We start from the raw sequence: 19446 nt of genomic DNA, 5'->3' as shown, positions 1-19446 counted from the left end.
CTATTTTGATATTACATATACTATTTCACTATTTTGTATCACTCCATATCCTAGAAGGTATACATGAGTTTATATATTTTATTATATCATCTATCATTTATTTTTTATTATTATTAATTTTTAAAAATTAAAATAAAATAAATAGTAAATAATGTTGTCAGTTCCATCTATTATAATCATGTGTTTAAATATTTATTTCAATCAGTTCCAAATCTACACTTATGAGTGATTGAGTTTGGAACAAAACAAATGATCAAAACATATGACTAAGTGAGCCAAAATATTAAAAATATAATAAAATAAAATAAAATAAAATAAATTGAAGTATTTGTATCTATGGTATAATTCATAACTCTTTCCGCTTTAAAAGAAAAACTTGTTTGATTTGAATCGGAAAGGAAAACCAGAAGAAGAACTCTGAAGTCGAAGATGGCCCAAGCTCCACAAAACCTACGTGAGTTATTTATGCATATCATGCTTTTCTTTGCAACTTAACTGGAATTACAACATATAATAACATAAACTACCATATTCAATATTCAATCAATTAATTTCAAACAAATTGATTTACTTAACACTGTTTTTGATTATTTTTTCAGCTCCTAATCAGCAAAAAGTTATAATAACAAACAAGCATGGCAATAAACTAGTGGGAATATTACACGAATCTGGAACCAGAGAAATTGTTATCCTATGCCATGGTCTCGGAGCCTCTAAGGTTATTTTTCTTCAAATATAAATTTATGATTTATGAATCCTGTTATTTTTAATTGTTATGCAAATGTTATTATAAATTAATTAATATCTGATGCCATGTTTATATAAATACGTTGATTCAATAATTCTCATTGTTTATTAAATTGTTCCTATCTACAGGAAGATAATATCATTGTGAACCTTGCTGCTGGATTTGATAATGCGAGAATCAGTTCTTTCAGATTTGATTTTTCTGGAAATGGGTAAATTTCTTGTGTTACACAGCGAAATTTATGTTTGGGATAAGGTTCCTACTAACAATAACAACAATCAAGTCTTTATCTCACTAGTGGGGGCGGCGATAAGGCTCTTACTAAGTGAGCTTATATTTAGTGTTGTGTATCCATCCTTAGATTATTAATGGGTTAAGTGTTAAGATTTCAATGCATTTTAGGTTAAATGAATAGCGGATACAGGATACACTGTTACCTGCTCACTTTACATTCAAACCTACTTTAGGGGAGCTTTTTCCTTATTTTCTATTAGAAGAAGCAGGATGCATAATATTTTATATTCAACCATTGACTAACACTATTAGTTTAATAGAGTATTATGCAATGCCACCAAACATTATGTTAACTATTACTCTGTGATAATTTGCCTATCGTTAAAATGTATAGTTTATCATGATACACAATTCCAGATTATACCTCCACAAAGTAATACATATTAGTCAATGGTGATATATATTTTATACAAAGTTTGAGTTCTAATTGACAATGGTATGTAGAGAGGTAGAGATACATTGATACTTCGTACTTTTAACAAAGTGATTATTCCATTGATAATACAAAAGTTAAAACCATAGGAGATGTGATCTCTTGTCCTAATTATAACACCCCAACCTTGACGTGTGACTCTTATGGGCCCATAAATTTACTGAGTGTGCTACCCTTTATGCTTAAATATCCATTGTAGTATTTTATTCCCCCCTAGAGAGAGTATTTAAGCTTAAAGGGTGACACTTTTAGTAAATTCATGGGTCCAGATGGGTCACATGTCAAAGCTGGGGTGTTAGCTAATGATACAAGTACAGGGTAGCTTCTCCATTTATGCCAAGTTCTATCTATGAAACTTATGATATCTAATATCTAATCTTGACTTCTTGACCATTAGTATTGTGTCACTGTATCATTTTGATTTAGCTGTTGAGTATTGCTTCTAGGGAAAGTGAAGGTACATTTGAGTTTGGTGATTATTGGAGGGAGGTTGATGATCTACATGCTGTAGCTCAACACTTCCATGAAGCAAACCGTAAAGTTAGTGCAATTATTGGGCACAGTAAAGGTTTGTTGTTTTACATTGATGTCTGTACATGCGTTATAGGATTTCTAAAAGGTAAATAAATCCAGATGCATTTTTATTATTGATTTGTGTCTCAAATAAAACTACAATTAGCCTTTTGCCTAGTTAAAGATAATTATCAACTGAAACTCATAATTGAGTTTAGCTCATGCTCTAAATAAAAAAAATTGTTGAATCTGCTGAACTAATCAGCAGAAATACTACAATGATATTATAGTCTGCTTTTCTGTCATCCTGTAAACAGCTTTGATATAAAATGGCAAACACAAAAAATGATATATTTGAATTTTAACATTGTTGTAAAGGGTAAGTCTACTGTTTATAGATTTCTATGTGACTGTGAACCTATAAACACTAGAGGAGAAGATACAGAACTATAATGATACTGTTTACACTTGTTGAGTTGTTGCTTATTTGTGTTGGAACTAAAACACCATTTCTCCCTTTTGTAAAACTGATAAGATCAAGTAATGTATGCTTTTTTGGGGTTGACTATTATGATTTAGTAATTGTGTGTTGCAGACCACACATGATATCTATAATATGGGAAGGGTTACAAGAATAGCATATAATAATTACAAATCAAATAAGAAATTAGTGCATATCAAATTAGGATTTGCATATGTGCTAAATCCTAAATGTGCTATTTCTATTACTCCTCTTCAAGCGAAACCTAACTAAGCTTTAAGCTTAAAAAAGGGTAGCTTAGAGTGTGTACGAGGCTCCCACCTAGTGGGAATGTACGCAACCTTCCCCTCACAAGCTTTAAACTTGTTACATGAAAATATTGGAGTCTGGCGGTCGGAAACATCACTTAATGGTAGCGGATGATGTCTGATAGCGACTGGCAGCGGTTAACTGCAGTGGATAGGGACTGTCAGAGGGATGACATGACAGCAAGAGAAAAGGGGTGGCCTGAAAATGTCACTTGTGATGCTATTGGAAAGCATCAATGACAGTGGTAGAGGACAGCAGCTGAGATTGTCGTAGATGGAGGCCGGAAGGATGGCACAAAATATTGAAATGACTAATCAGAGTTGTGAAAGTATAACAACTTGGCAGCGGAATAGTTACGGCACAAATTACAGCTCTGATCTCATATTATGATTTGGTAATTGTGTGTTGCAGACTGCACATGATACAATGACTGCAAATCAAATCAGAAATTAATGCACATCAATTTCAAATTTTGCATATGTGCTAAATGTGCTATTTCTCACAGCTATAAAATGAGGAACAGGGCTTCTTTGTCACAATGTTAATTAGCAAGTCTGTAGGTATATTCAAATTGTTTTAAATAGTTCTGAATCTTCATGCAGGAGGTGATGTAGTGCTTCTTTATGCTTCAAAGTATCATGATATTAAAACAGTTGTCAACCTCTCTGGTCGCTATGATCTAAAGGGTGGCCTCGAAGACCGTCTTGGAAAAGATTTTATGGAAAAAATCAGGAAGGAAGGTTTCATTGATGTGAAGACAAAGTCAGGTAACTGGACATTTAACCAGCCATGTGTTTGAATGCCTTAAATTGGTTGCAAGCATGCTCTAAGAAATTCAGGGTCCATGATTACTTGTGAGTTGTGTCTACTTTGAACTTTCTATTTATTGCATTTGCTGAAAAGCAAGTTCAGAACCTTACCTTTTTTTCGTTTTCCTCCGCTTTCCTTTTCTAAATGTCCTAAACACTTTTTTAGACAATTTGGGAGTTCTGTATTTTTTTAATCATTGATGCAATGCCAATGCCCCAACAGCATCAGTCTGTCCATCTTACTTTGCCATAACTTTTCCTTTGAAAGTTAAATAACATAGACACACAAAAAATGTAATTAATGTTACCAGTTGTCTTCAGTTCCTGAGGATTTCCTTGAGTTTAGATAGACAGTGTAGCAAATGATGAGAACACAGTAAGTAAGTATAAAAGTATAACACATTAGCCTCTCTCTCTAAATTGATCATGAACACACTTATTAAATTATAGTAACATGACCACTCAATGAACATCATTTTACTTTTGTAGGAAGTGTTGAATATCGTGTAACTGAGGAAAGTTTGAAGGAGCGGTTAAGCATAAATGTGCATGAACAATGTCTTCAGATTGACAAAGAATGCAGGTGAGGGAAAAAATTGTCTGGTAGATCCCTGCCCCACTCTTTTTCACCCTTCTATCTCCCTTTGACGGTATACGTTTTCATTTAAATTCAATAATAGCAGAGTTGCATTATGATAAACTATATTGCAGAATCAGTGAAGGAGTGAGGGTGTTTCAGGTACCATATACAGAAGATGATTATTTCCCCTATAAATCCATTTTTTCTGTAATATTTAATGCACATTACTTTCTTTTAACTGTGAAACTGCATCGGCCAAGTTTTAAAATAAAAGAAAACCCTTATCATTGTTCATGTTAAAAGTTGATTAAACAGCCATACATTTTTTGTTAGTAATACCTTGAAAAATAAGAAATACTCTGCGAATGAAAATTCCGATTGGAAAACTTGATATGACAATTCCATTTTCTTTTTGTTAGTTTGAAGTTTTCTACTAGCAAGAAATTAGGAGACTGAAAAACTAGTAGTGTTGATAATTCATGGTAGGACTTCTTAATTTAATTTATTTGCATAGCCAGTGGAAGAGACCATCTTTATATGTAAATTTGTGGTTGCCTATTTGAAAGATACAATATGGATTAGAGATTTGAAATAGAAGAGGCATTTAGGAGGGAGATTTAAAGAGCTACAAACTTAGAGTTCTAGTAAGTTGTTGATGAAAATCAATTGTTTTTAATGATGTTTTGAAATTTCCAACAATGCACGGGTGTATAATCTAAAGGCATAATGCATGACAGGGTCTTTACAGTTCATGGTTCTTCAGACACCACAATCCCTGTGGAAGATGCATATGAGTTTGCCAAGATCCTTCCTAATCACAAGTTACATATCATAGAAGGAGCTAATCATGTATACACTCATCATCAAGCTGAGTTAACATCAGTTGTAGTGAATTACATAAAGGAAACCTTACAACTGGATTAGTGCGCTACTAGTTAGGTATATATCTTGGCATGCAAATGAGCTTCTTTTATTTTTCAATTTATTAGCTTTTAAAAAATATAGAGTTCATGTTCCTTCTTGTGTCAATTGAATTTTGAAAGTGGTACTAGTGACAAAAATGCTTTCTACAGGTTGGTGATGAAACATGGCTATGATGCAACATTGCAATGTGGTATATTTCATAACTCTGCTCATGTATTGGACAATCCTCATTTATTGTATTAAATCAGAGAAACCTAGTGTGAACCATGACTGTAATATTTATATTTCCCTGCTTATGTCTTTAATGTATTGTAGGAAGTATTATAGTAATATTGATCATTTGTGATGGGAACCAAATTGTGAAATATTATAAAAAAGTCCTCTTTAACAAAGGAGAAACTCAAAGAATGATGTCAAGACAGCCAAAATTGATATACCTCTTTTATAGAAAAATTACTTCCAATATCATTTTTGGTATCTTTCGGTGCTTTGCGGATTGGGTTCTCAACAGTGTTTGTTTTGATAGATAAGTGAGGGTAGTGACAGCTTTGTTATTTGTTATATGATCATGTTGCTTAGTTTTTAGTTCGGGTCATATTTTTAGCAATGGGATGATATATGTATATATAATAAACTATGTGCATGAATCACTTACGGGTATATTGCGAAAAAAAGCAATATTTTATCCTACCATAAGTTTCTTAACTCCTAAAGAATGTCATTGTGAAGGTTTTAAATAGAAGTCAACTGACATAAACACTGATATGCCAAGGTTTTGGAAGGTTTTGGAAATCAACAATAAATGTCCGCGCAATTGTTTAAAATGTTAAGATTTTCTAAATCTCTACTGAAACATTTATTTAAAACTTTGGTTATTCTTGGCCCCGATTTTCGGCTACACGACTTTGTTTAGAGTTGCCACTACATTTTGTAGTTAAAAATGTAGAAAAATCTTATAAGTCCAATTACCTTGGGCTTTTGGATTTTTGATATCCAGGTTCGGGAGTCGGTTAAAAGGTAGGGAAGGTATTAGCACCCTATCCGCCTGCACCTTCATTAAAATACATGACTTTTATTAATATTAATATTAAATTTTATGATTAATTAATTAATTATTAAGAGAAAAAAATTATTGTTTTATTATTGTGCCTGACAAGATTGACTTTGGTCTTACGTACCCCTATTAAGAGATCAAAGTTTACGTAGTTCTTTAAGTAGAAATATTGGTTGAGTGTATTTTAATTAAAGAAAATATATTTTGCAAGTTTTGTTTGTTACAGAAAAAGTTTTTTATTTTGTTATTTAAAAAATGGAACTAAATTGATTTTGAGATTTAATCGATTGAAAAGAAGCGGCGTAGCGCGACCTTTCGAAGATGATCTGAGAAGAAAGAGACCTCCAGGATGACATTCTCTCCATCTTTGATTAATTCTCAAAATTATTTTCATTATAAAAATCTTCATGTAATTTTATCAATCATTTTTGTCATAGTAAAATGTTCTAATTATTTTTGATAATTTTTAATTATTTATAGAAAATAAAAGATTAATTAATTGCTAAAAAATGTTTGTTAATTATCCGCTATATTAAAGAGATTTTTATTCTCTTTTTTGTTAAAAAGTTATAAGTGAGACACGACGTCTTGAACCATAACTTAAGGCATTAGTTTCATGAGTCTTTTCTTCTTATAAACTCTTTCACTCCTCTCCGCATATCCAATGTGAGACTTCACACTTGAATAAACCCAACAATCTCCCCCTCAAGTGTGGGTACCACACACTTTCCGGTCCACTCCCCCTTAAGTCAACCATGTCTCAGCCGAACCATCGGCTCTGATACCACTTGTTGGATCAGACTGCGACCGAGGAACCTCCAACCACCAGGGAGTTCCATTGTTACATGGGTATGAGAAGAGTGAAGAGTCACAAGTGAAATACTACATCTTGAACCAAAACCTTAAGACATTAGTTTCATGAGTGTTTTATTCTTATAACCTCCAACCACCAGGGAGTTCCATTGTTACATGGGTATGAGAAGAGTAAAGAGTCACAAGTGAGATACTACATCTTGAACCAAAACCTTAAGACATTAGTTTCATGAGTCTTTTATTCTTATAAACTCTTTCACTCCTTCCAGCATATTCATGTAACAATGGAACGGAACTCCCTGGTGGTTGGACTCGGTCGCAGTCTGATCCAACAAGTGGTATCAGAGCCGATGGTTCGGCTGGGACATGGTTGACTCAAGGGGGAGTAGACCGGAAAGTGTGTGGTACCCACACTTGAGGGGGAGATTGTTGGGTTTATTCAAGTGTAAAGTCCCACATTGGATATGCGGGGAGGAGTGAAAGAGTTTATAAGAAGAAAAGACTCATGCAACTAATGCCTTGAGGTTTTGGTTCAAGACGTACTGTCTCACTTGTGACTATTCACTCTTCCCATACCCATGTAACAATGGAACTCCCTGATGGTTGGAGGCTCCCCGGTCACAGTCTGGTACAACAATTATCCATAAATAAAATTATTTTTTAATTTTTTATTTAAAAATTATTTAGAATTTCTCTTACTGTCACAAAAATATAATATAATTTTTATTGGTGAAATTTAATTATTGTTGCCTAAAAAAAGGAACTAAATTGCCTTTAGAATAAAAAGAGAAAAGACATTGTGTACCTGGATGAGTTTTGATCCAATGCGAAAGGGATCAGTGCACCCAGACACGTGTCGTCCCAATATTGGCTGAAGGTGGCTGCGAATTGATGAGGGATCAGTGCATCCTGAGCGTTTGATCTGTAGGCTTACTCTGACTATGATGTACTCGCCTACACCGGAACATCTCCCCTGTAAAACTTGGATCTACTACGAACGTGAGCATGTAACTTGCGTAGACCTGCCTGCGTGTCTCGGTTTCATTAGATGCAAGATGAGGGTGCATCGAGCCTAGTCTACGCCTGACTGCACTGGAACACTGACTATGGGGTTGGGCACTTGGATTGTGCGTGATGCACCCATGCAAAGAATGGTGAGCCCGCCTGCGTGTCGCCAAACGATTGGCTGAGGGAAAGGTCAACGGTCAACCAAGGACTATGTAGCATGCTGATTGGATAGAGGTGAGGAACATTGCAGTTTTGGTGCAATCGTCCTCAGCGAATTCCACCCTAGGCTAGGAATTTTTTTATTCTCTCTTATTCACTGTGACTTCTCTGGAGAATTTTTGTTTTTTAGTTTTGGCAATATTTTTCTGTGCAGTCTTTTTTAGAAAACCAGGAAGAAACCTCACCTAATTCTCATAATGCCTATTTATATATTTTTTTAACTTAACCTAATCCTAAAATTTTGCTAAACAAACATTTTTTACATCTACCCACCAAGTCTATATTCACTATTTTTTTTATCTTTTCATTTAATAAAAGACACTTTAAATTGATTTATGTATTTATTTATTTAATTATTTTTATATATCAGATTTAATTCAAAAAACAAATAAAAATATTTTTGAATATGTCTAAATTATTTTAAAATTATATTTTTGAAAAAACTATAATACAAAAAATTATTTTATTGTTTTTTGAAACTTAAATGGGATATTTAGAATATCTCATTTATTTTATTTATTTGTTATAAATTCGAATTTAATTATAAAAATTAATAGAAAATCTTTTTTCATTATCTTTTATTTATTTTATAATATAAATTCGAAAAAATAAATATAATAAATAATAAAAAAACATTTTGTATCCTTTTTAAAAAAAAATTATTATAAGCTTTTTTTAGGGTGTATTTTAATTTAATTTTTTTTTCTTATTTTTAAATTTTGGTTAGATTTAAGATTCTTAACAACATTGATTTGACTTTCCTATTAAATATTATTTGTTTAATTTTTTTTAGGCTTTTTCTGTGCTAGACAAAAATGGATGTTCACAATTATCGATAATAAACTTTATGGTAGGTCATACCTAATCAATGGTGTAATAGTGTAGTGGTGGTGCATGTGGACAGCAATGCTTCCACCACACTAGCACTCCACAGCCATATTGAGGCAAGTGCCGAACACTATAATCCATCAAAACAATCACGTAGATTTGTTGTTGGGTAGGGTTACTAACAAATCTGTGCACCGTCCTTGGTGACAACGTGAGTATTAGCTACTAACAAGTTGTTGGTCTAATGATGTAAGATCTTGTTAGATATCTAAGATGACCAAAGAAGTTAAATGTTCGATTCTTGAGCAATACTTATTAAGAGGGACAACTACGTAAGATACCTCAGTAGTACAAAAAAAAACTTCAATATTTGCTGCTCCTTATGCTGTGTGTCTTGTATGTCTCTGTCTCGGGCACTTTTTCATTTGGTCCACATATTTTTGTCTTGTCAATTGAATTTGATATTTATTTATTATTTTAAATAAACTATAAGAGCACCGATTAATACAAGGGAAATAAAATTGATTGCTTACTGTTTAATAATTGTATTATTTGTTAATATTTACTGACCAATTGTTGGGTAATCAACATGAATCGGTCGTTGGATACTGCAATCTGAACTGCCATAAAACTCTTGGTTTAAAGGGGCCCAGGGACAGAGCCATTATCATATCTCTATGATTATTTGTTTTGGCATTTTCTTACCTATATAAAAATATCCCAATTCATGTTCTGTACATTATAAAGAGTGTCACGGGAGCCACATTTTTTAATCTATGTCACTAAGAACAACCAACTTCCATGTATATAGATTTTTAATCTGTATTTTTGTTCCTGTTTTAAAACGGTGGGAGGGGATGAATGAGTCACATTATTTCTCGTGAATGTTCCTTCCAACAAGTGTTATTACTAGGAATTAAACTCTTGACTTTGAGAATCCAACCAGCCCCTTACACACTATATTGACGTTTTGTTGGTTTATTTGATTGTTGTTTAATACCAATTTGTCCTAACTTAAAAGCTAAAAATTATGATGGTGAATTTATAAAGGAATTAGTACATACTCTAATAATAAATGTATGTTTTTCTATCCCAAATATAAGTGATATTTGTTATGAAGGAACAGTCCGCATAATCACATATATAGAAAAAGATTAATTTCTTATAAAAAAGTGAAGAAATATCTCAAGATGGCTATAGTAACAGGTGCTACCAAAAATGAAAAACAGCAACTAGGCAACCTCCATTGAACTTAACCAATAAAAAAATGTCCATTATCCCCACTGACACCCCACTTTAATACATATTATATATACCATAAGATACTACCATGTTCCAATTGTCCCACCTAACTGCTTCTTTCAGAGAAAGGAGACATGACTTTGTAATAATTTCACTATAAAGTTTGTCTAGATTATGAATGTACATGTTTTATATTTTAAGTTTTGGATGAGTTTTTTAACTTAGTTTTACCAACTTCAGTTGAAAAAAGACTTCAACTTTTACCACTCCCATGTAAATTTTCAAACCCTGCCAATTCCAGAACTCATGTTCTCAACAAACACATGTTTTTGGTCTTGTCCTTTTCATCAAAAACGTTTTGGGTTGTTCCAAAAAAACTACCTTCTCATTGCTTCGGTGTCACTGAATGTGGGCCTTTTTCTTCCACTTAACTCCCTTTTATTCTTGCTTCAAGTTACCATCTTCAAAATCTGTAATTTATTCTCTCATTTGTTCCTCTTTTTTTCTTCTGAATCACCACTGAGGAGGTTGGTCTTGGAGATTGGTATGGGATGAGGTTTGTTTTGGGTGTGGGTATGGTTTTGCAGCTTCTGAAGCTCTGCATCATTGGTTTTGCTTTGGCAGTTCAAGGATCCAAAGGTATCTCTACAATTCTTCTCTAGATTTGGTTAGAGATTATGAACAGAAAAAAAAACTTAATCTTAAGCTAGAAGCCTAGATTATGAACAAAATACTTCCTTTTTTATAATGTTGTTACTATAATCTATGCCACATTGGGCTTAAGCATCTATTCTCAATTTTACTATCAATTTATTGTTATGAATAATGATAACTTAATATGGAGAAAATTTACATATGGGTTATAGCTAGGATTTATGAATAGAGCATCAGAATGTCCTTTTCTGTGTTTCCACTTGCATTGCTAACAAATTATATTTTGGATAGTTTAAGCTACAACTGGTTTTGAAACCAGTATCACACCCTTCACTTTTGTTATTATGAGATTATGCACTATTAAATCTAGAGCCAAGGACTTTGGTTGCTTAGAACAATGTGTCTGATTTAGTTCTGTTTTAACCTGTTATTAAGGTTCATATTTTCCATCTATTGACAAATTTGAACTTGCTGATAAAAAAAATAGTATTTTTCCTTTTTCCTATGGTACATTTTGGGCATTCCAACTGATAATATCTTCTTTAAGGGCCTATTATAACTCTATCACCAGCCATCCTTCCTGCCATTCCTCCGATAGTAGAAACACCCGGGCCTATCCATCACGGAGAATCAAGTGAAAGCAATGCACCAAGCTTACCATCAGATCCAGATGGTATATCTAATTACGTGTTCAATTTTGTGCCTTTTAACTTAATTGTTCACTGTCCTATTTAGTCTCTGCTGGTATATAATATTCTTTATCTTCTTTCAGGGTTTGTGATATCCCCACCTCCATCAAACTTACCTGTGCACTCTTCCCCTAGTGAAACACCTGGTCCTTTACACCCGAAAGAATCAAGAGGAACTATTGCTCCAAGCTCTCCGGCACTACAAAATGGTAATCCTATTCCCTTAGAACATTAAGTAATCTTGGGATCATCTTACCAAGTGATTGGTTTTTCACAATCCAGGGTCATTCTTGAATCCTCCAAATACATTACCACCTCCTGCATCAGCTCCAACTCCTCCGAAGATAGAAGACACTGAACCATCCATATCTCCAAGTCCAAGCTTTATAGTATCATCACCACCACTACATGAGGTTGTTCCTTCACCATCAACAGTGCAAGGGAATGTGCCCCCACCAATAAAATCAAGTCCACCTCAAGGGGAAGAACCTGCTGTTAGGCCTCCTGTCCCCACACAAACTGCTCCAGGTACACGTTCTTTTTTGGTGGCGTGCTAGGATTCGTAGTGAGTGAAATAAGTTCACGTCTAGAATAAAAAGAATGAGGATCATATCAGTGGATGAACCCATAAACCTAATGTTTTAAGGATCTGTGTTAACATATGATGTGAACCATTGGTGGTTTTTCATCTAGCACATGGAAGAAGATTTATTGGTTCTTTGCACTATCCTTTTCTAATGGGATGAGGGTGAGTGTAGCTGACAATTGATATTAACCCTTATCCTTGTTCGCGTATTGCACTTTGAACAGCCCCAGTTGCAATACATTTTGGTGGATCGCCAAAAATTTCACCAGTAAGCCAACCATCTGAAAATGGAACTTTGGCACCTAATGTTGATAATAGGAATGCAAATAAGAGTCACACTGCAGTGCCACTTTCACCAGGTACGTGATAAAAATCTTGTCATTTTGTTACTAGAATTCTCCATGTATGGCTTTCCTTTTCATAGTTAACAGCTTCCCGTTGTTATTGACTTCCAATATGTTCTTCTATTGAACATTTAAACAGCACCAGTTGCAACACCTTCTACCAATTTTGCCAATAACTCAGCAGGTAGCCCGCCAACAGAACATGGAACTTTTCCTCCTAAAGAGGGTACAAGTAATGGTCACATCCCAGAACCAACTTCACCAGGCATGTGATAAAAGCCAAAAGTTGCCACCTGAATTCTTATTGACTAGTTGTAAAATTTCATTTTATCAACCCCAGCTTCTTGTCAGTATTGAGCCACAATATGCTTTTCTGTTGAATTTTGAGCAGCACCTGAAGCAGTTAATTTACCAAATATTTCACCAGTTAGCCAGCCAATTGATCATGGAAGTTTGCCTCCAATTGTTCATCAAAGGAATGCGAGTACATGGCACATAGTTTCACCAGGTTTCAACTAGACTATTCTATTTTCTTCATTACCAATTTCCAGCTAGTGTTGATCCTAACTCTTTTTTTCTATTGTATCTTGAACAGCCACAGTTGCAATTCCTCCTGCAACAATAGAAAAAAATTCAACTTTCAGCCAACCTACTCAACATGGAAGTGTTCCACCTAATGTTCATAAAGGAATTGCAAATAAAGGTCACAACCCTGAGACACTTTCACCAGGTAGGTGTCGGTCTTACTTTTATTAAATCATCTTCGTTATTTAACTATATGGTTCTAAACTTTCTATTTGTCGTTGAACCACAGAATCACTTGCGCCCCCACCATGGAAAGAGGAACATAAACCACCAGCAGCCGACCCTATTGTCCCAACAATAACTCCATCCATATTACCTGGTAAATTTTATTACCTTAATTTGATGAAAAATAAGGATAGATAAATTTAAATTCATATGAAAGTTGTCAATTCTGTCATTATTTCTTACGTTGGATTCTTGCAGTACCTGTTACATCACCAGTTACATCACCAGCAAGTGTATTTCCAGTAAATCAGCCATTGGTCCATCCAATTATTCCGGCAGTATCTCCATCAAAATTACCAGGTTCGAATTTCGAGAAAGGGTTTTTTTCTGATTAACTCCTGCCCTCCCCCTTTGTCATTTGCTCAAAATATATAGTTATATTTTGCTTTTAAATCATTTTGTATTTACTTAATGTAATGGAACTTTAAAGTGTGATCTAATATATATTTTGTTGCCTGTTTGAATTATTATTGCAGCTGATAATCAAAAGTTATGTAATATGACAGTTTATATTATGACATTGAGAAATTTTATTCAGATACCTTAAAAATAAAATTGAGATAAAAAAGACAATCATTACTAACATGTAAAGTTTCTTTAGTTTGCTTAATCTGCATTCCGTGCATAAAGGAATAATAAAAGAACGATGATGAAGCTAATGAATATGCAGAAGATTATTTAACCATTACAATGTCATGTTTAGTTACAATTTCACTTGAAGCACTCAGCACTAAATTTTTAGCTCCTACCTTGATAATGAAAATATTTTTTCCCGAAACTCTTCTACACATTACTTTTAATTTAGTTCTCAATGCTCACAATTTCCCTTGTAGCTATCATTCTAGAGTTCTCAACCTTTTTATCTGCTTTAATTTATTTTATGCACAAATGCTATATTCCGGTCATACTTCAAGTCATGGACACTTAATTAGCACAAAACTTGTGGTGCAGTGCCCGTTGCCTCACCCATGTCAACTCCTTCCAGAAGCTTCAATTGGACAAAAGGCAGACCACCAGTTACTGCACCTTCATACAAAAAACTGAAGCCACTTCCAGCAGTAATACATTCCCCTGCTCAAGGTAGGCTCACATTCAAGTTGGAGATTTTTAGTTTGAGGATTGTCCGGCTATTGAAAGATTGTCCCAACATCGGAGTTCAAACTTAAATTGGCTAAACAACACTACATTCATATCATGCAGAAATGTTTTTCAAAATATAGTTACCAAATTTAAAATGATACTTTATATGCAATCATTCTTCTTGTGCTGTAGCTTTTGCTGCACATAAAGCCAAGCAAAATGATTTCATCTCCAACAGTCACATGATTTATTAAATTGTACCACAAATGAAGTTCTTTGCTGCAACTGAATAGATTACTTATTTTTTGTTTTTTGCACTTTTGATACAGATCAAGCACTTCCTCCATCATTACCTCCAAAAAGTGGAAGACGACATCATGTTCCACAACCAGTCAACCCAGGTACCTGTATAGTTATTGTAAACTCTTCAGATGTTTATTATATAATAATGAGAAGTAAAGAAAGGCCATTTCTAATTACTTCTTTTTTCACGGTAGGTTCTTCAGTGCCTCCACTCTTCTCCCCTATTCATTCACCCAAGACCCAAGCTTTGCCTGCTTCTTCTCCATCAATCAAATCTGTCCCCCAACCAATCAAAAGTAAGAAAAGGCTGAATTGGTTTTTTACTTGTTACAAGAATTTGTCTTTATTTATTCATTAAAAATATTTTCGAAAAGCTTGTCTTTTCATTGTCATCTTGATCATAAATTGTGATTGTTTTTGAAGGCCCTGTTTTTCCTCCTAAAGTATCTCCTGTTACGTCTTCTTCCAAGAGCCCTAAGACACCTCCCCTGCCTCAAGTTCAAGCTCTGCCGCCTCCACCTCCTAATCAAGGTTAGCACTATATAGCTGCCAAATATCTGTACTCTTCGAATTCCTCTGTGCCTTATTCATCACTCGTTGAGATATAAATGTCCAATTTTCAGATTGTTTAACAACTGTCTGCTCGGAGCCCTATACAAATTCTCCACCTGGAGCGCCTTGCAGATGTGTCTGGCCCATGCAAGTTGGTCTTCGCCTTGGTGTTTCTCTTTATACCTTCTTCCCTTTGGTTACAGAACTGGCTTCTGAAATTTCCGGTGGGGTTTTCATGAAGCAAAGTCAAGTTCGCATTATGGGAGCCAATGCAGCAAACCAGCAACCTGAGAAAACTGTTGTCCTCATTGATTTGGTACCACTTGGGGAAAAGTTTGATAATACTACAGCCTCTTTCATTTCTGACAGGTTTTGGCATAAACGGGTTGTTATAAAAGCTTCCTACTTTGGAGACTATGACGTGTTATATGTGAACTATCCAGGTATCTAGAAATTTGAACTTTTATTCTATCTCATTTTTCCTGACTCTTTTGGTGAGAAAATTCATTGGATCCTTACATATACATAGGTTTACCTCCTTCTCCTCCTTTACCACCTTCAAGCATTACTGTAATAGATGGTGGACCATATTCCGGAAATGGTAATGATGGAAGGACAATAAAGCCCCTTGGGGTTGACATACAGAAGAGGCAGCATAAAGGTGGACTTAGCAGAGGCATAATTGCCATTATTGCTGTTTCAGTTTTCCTAGCAGTTATTTTATGCGTTGCTGCTGCTTGGGTCATGTTCAAGTTCAGAGACCATGAAAGTCAACCAGCATCGACCCCACAGGTTTCACAACCATCTGTTGCGAAAGCACCAGGTGAATAGTGCTTTGTTCCCTGTAGTTCTTTTGCTTTAGTGGCTGATCATTAAAAGCAAAACTGTATATCAAATTACAAAGTTAACTGTTTGGGATTTATTTCCTCTAATTGAAGTAGGGAAACAATGGTGGAATTCTTCCCATAAAATACTTCAATTCCAAGGATTTGAATAAATCTTTTTCACAGGCATGGTATATTGAAATTAAAATAACCAACCTTTAATTTTGAATGTTTCTTTATCTCTCAACAATAATTGAGACAACCCGATTATGTGTTTTTTAGCCATTTTGCTTACACAACATATGAATTTATCAGGTACCAGTGCCTCAGTAGTTGGAGGCGGGGTTGGTTCCAATTCCACATCATTTCGATCTAGCATTGCTGCTTATGCGGCATCTGCCAAGACTTTCAGTATGAATGACATTGAGAAAGCTACCGATAATTTCAATGCTGCAAGAATACTTGGAGAAGGTGGTTTTGGGCTTGTTTACAGTGGTATCCTTGAAGACGGGACAGAAGTGGCAGTCAAGGTTCTAAAGAGGGAAGATCATCATGGTGATCGTGAATTCTTAGCTGAAGTTGAGATGCTTAGTCGTCTTCACCATAGAAATTTGGTCAAATTGATTGGTATATGTACTGAGGACACATTCCGCTGCTTGGTTTATGAACTTGTCCCAAATGGCAGTGTAGAATACCATTTACATGGTACTTAAATCTGCTTCTTATTTGCTTTCTTCAGCCTTTACGGTAGCATGCCAGTTTTTAAGTCCTTCAAGATAATGTCTTGTTTTTATTTTACGTGATCTTCTGATAGGAGTTGACAAGGAAAACAGCCCACTTGATTGGGGTACTCGGATGAAGATTGCTCTTGGTGCTGCTCGTGGTCTAGCTTATCTGCATGAAGATTCGACTCCTCATGTTATACATAGGGACTTCAAGTCTAGCAACATATTATTGGAAGATGATTTTACTGCAAAAGTTTCTGATTTTGGATTGGCTCGAACAGCAATGGATGAGGATAACAGACACATATCAACACGTGTCATGGGAACTTTTGGGTACAAAATTTTATTCCTATTTCTTTAGTGCCATCAAGTTGTTCTTCTGACTCCAATATTATAAATATGTTGCTGTTGATTAGTCAAGTCAAATGAACTGATTTCTTGCCTTACCTTTTTAAACACTTACCTTTTAGAACTTGTAGGCTGTAATACTGTTTTACTAAGAAGTAATAGCAATGTTGTTAACATTTTGATATTTAATCCTAATTTGTTTCAGTCCACTACCCTTAGATCCCCCTTTTCTTATCAGCTAAGTCAATAGAACCAACCGTCGAACTTCAATCCATGGCAATATCTGCATTTAGTTTAAACCGATTTTAATTCTGCTTCATTTTCATTATGCATTTCCTAATACATTTTTTATATTTGACAAATAAATTCAGTTATGTAGCTCCGGAGTATGCAATGACTGGGCATCTTCTTGTTAAGAGTGATGTTTACAGCTATGGTGTTGTTCTTCTTGAGCTTTTGACAGGAAGAAAACCTGTAGACATGTCACAACCTCCTGGTCAAGAGAATCTTGTTGCTTGGGCTCGTCCGCTTCTCACAAGTAACGTAGGATTGGAAACAATAATTGACCCATCTTTGGGAGCTGATGTGCCTATTGATAGTGTGGCTAAAGTCGCAGCCATTGCTTCAATGTGTGTACAACCAGAGGTATCAAACCGCCCTTTCATGGGTGAAGTTGTTCAGGCTTTGAAACTTGTTTGCAGTGAATGTGATGAAGCGAAAGAAGAAGCAGGTTTAAGAAGTTGTAGCCAGGAGGATTTGTTTGTTGATTTGGATGTGGAAATTAGTCCTTCTGGGCAACTAGAAGATAATTTAGAAAGGCGATTCTCCGGTACTAACTTTGATACTGGACTTGACATTGAAAGAGGGATGTTGGCATCAGAACTATTCAACTCATCAGCAAGATTTGGTAGGCAGGAATCTGAATCATTTAGAAGACACTCTTATTCAGGTCCTCTGAGAACCGGAAAAAGCAGGCGGTTGTGGCAGATAATGAGAAGGCTTTCTGGTGGTACTGTCAGTGAGCATGGAAACATGTTCAAGTTATGACCACGTCCCGGTAGAGAAATTGCAATATTTGATTTTTCTTTGTAGATATTGATCTCAATGGATTTGTTAATCTGCAGTTCATGATCCGAAGTCCCGACTTTGCAAGTTACAACCACTCCTCAGCCTTTTGAGGTTTAACTTGGCCATGCTTTGCTGCTAAACTGCAAAATCTTCTGTAACTGGTACCAACTCTGAAGAGGGGAAGCAATGTGAATCTCACATGAACAAGTGGTTCTTACTTCCTCCTGGTAGAAATGCTCCTCCTTTCTCCAAACCAATAAAGCATTCTGACTCATCTTTGTTTTATCTCAGCTTTTAACCAAATTTATGTCAAATTAAATTAAGTGCTTCATCCAAAATAGAAGTGGTAAATTTTGGTTAAAATGTGAATTGTCATGTTTAAACTGATGTAAGGGAAAGAAGAGCACTTCCTCCTGCAGAACCAAGATTTATTTTCCTACATGAAGTTGGACAGCTTTGTTGTTTTTTCCATTCTCTTGTACAATATTCCAAGCATAGTGTCTTTGCACTTGTAGCATTAATAAAATTAGGCCAAAGAGGTTTGTAATATTAAAATTGTCAAAAACACCACTTGTGTTTCAAACTTTCAAGGGAGTTGTGGCCATTGTGTAGGACTATACAAATCAAGGATGCATTTATTAACTTTACAGGCCATATTTTTGAAGTAATTGTATGGTCATAGGCTTGGTATAGATGTGTGTCACTTCAATGACATGCTCTAAGAAACTAGACAGTTAATAAGTTACACAAAAATGTGTGTAGATGGGAGTCTGCCTTATATAAAATTATAATATACAAATTTTTAAATTACATATAATATTGCATTAAGAATAAGAAAGAATATAATAATGCTTAATAACTATAAATATAAGTTCATCTAATATATGAAATTATGAAATAAATGTTAATATAAATTGATATTATATTATATACACTGATATGTAACATATAACATTTGCAATTGATATAAGTTGAGGCAAATAACAATGGATGGGGAAATCATTTGATCACAAACTCTTATTTATTTGTTTCATAAACTTATGTAACTAGCATATGAGTACATCATGCATTATAGTGGGGAATAATGAATAGTTTATTTCTTAAGATTCACTTTTTTTCATTTAAGTTAAAGAACAATTTAAAGGAGAATAAGGGAAAAAAGGTTTTAGTATTAATTTTAATACAATATTGAACTACAACACATATGT

The 19446-nt window shown here is 34.6% G+C and overlaps 2 protein-coding genes across 3 annotated transcripts; both read left to right on the top strand.

Moving 5' to 3' along the window:
• LOC109347492 lies at nucleotides 338-5486 on the top strand. Its single transcript, XM_019587378.1, has 8 exons — nucleotides 338-454; nucleotides 600-718; nucleotides 877-959; nucleotides 1922-2043; nucleotides 3381-3545; nucleotides 4077-4170; nucleotides 4905-5106; nucleotides 5241-5486. Exons 1-7 carry the CDS (start codon nucleotides 430-432, stop codon nucleotides 5089-5091), a joined length of 795 nt encoding a protein of 264 aa, XP_019442923.1. The 5' UTR covers nucleotides 338-429; the 3' UTR covers nucleotides 5092-5106; nucleotides 5241-5486.
• Nucleotides 10382-18788, top strand: LOC109347463 (receptor-like serine/threonine-protein kinase ALE2). 2 transcript variants are annotated; one of them, XR_002107604.1, is made up of 19 exons: nucleotides 10382-10894; nucleotides 11457-11582; nucleotides 11682-11807; nucleotides 11881-12126; nucleotides 12409-12543; nucleotides 12668-12793; nucleotides 12920-13036; nucleotides 13124-13258; nucleotides 13343-13432; nucleotides 13537-13638; nucleotides 14290-14418; nucleotides 14748-14819; nucleotides 14916-15017; nucleotides 15145-15252; nucleotides 15345-15716; nucleotides 15803-16096; nucleotides 16413-16802; nucleotides 16912-17304; nucleotides 17414-17722. XR_002107604.1 is itself a non-coding variant. In XM_019587336.1 (19 exons), exons 1-19 carry the CDS (start codon nucleotides 10807-10809, stop codon nucleotides 18215-18217), a joined length of 3678 nt encoding a protein of 1225 aa, XP_019442881.1. In that variant the 5' UTR covers nucleotides 10391-10806; the 3' UTR covers nucleotides 18218-18788. The 2 variants fall into 2 exon arrangements, 1 of the variants encoding a protein (XP_019442881.1); XM_019587336.1 differs by having other exon boundaries at nucleotides 10391-10894; nucleotides 16912-17155; nucleotides 17542-18788.

The sequence above is a fragment of the Lupinus angustifolius genome, chromosome LG01 (assembly GCF_001865875.1).
Source record: "Lupinus angustifolius cultivar Tanjil chromosome LG01, LupAngTanjil_v1.0, whole genome shotgun sequence".
In the NCBI taxonomy this organism is placed as follows: domain Eukaryota; kingdom Viridiplantae; phylum Streptophyta; class Magnoliopsida; order Fabales; family Fabaceae; genus Lupinus; species Lupinus angustifolius.
The sequence above is the reverse complement of the archived record's forward strand: the minus strand, read 5'-3'. Positions and strand labels throughout refer to the sequence as shown.

What these genes read in the sequence shown, in the direction of transcription:
- LOC109347492 (XM_019587378.1), top strand. Translation starts at nt 430, where the DNA reads ATGGCCCAAGCTCCACAAAACCTAC. An exon ending in TTTGATTTTTCTGGAAATGG is followed by an intron (nt 960 to 1,921) that starts GTAAATTTCTTG and finishes TATTGCTTCTAG; the next exon opens with GGAAAGTGAAGGTACATTTG. An exon ending in CAGATTGACAAAGAATGCAG is followed by an intron (nt 4,171 to 4,904) that starts GTGAGGGAAAAA and finishes AATGCATGACAG; the next exon opens with GGTCTTTACAGTTCATGGTT.
- LOC109347463 (XM_019587336.1), top strand. Translation starts at nt 10,807, where the DNA reads ATGAGGTTTGTTTTGGGTGTGGGTATGGTTTTGCAGCTTCTGAAGCTC. An exon ending in CCCTGAGACACTTTCACCAG is followed by an intron (nt 13,259 to 13,342) that starts GTAGGTGTCGGT and finishes GTTGAACCACAG; the next exon opens with AATCACTTGCGCCCCCACCA. An exon ending in AATACATTCCCCTGCTCAAG is followed by an intron (nt 14,419 to 14,747) that starts GTAGGCTCACAT and finishes CTTTTGATACAG; the next exon opens with ATCAAGCACTTCCTCCATCA.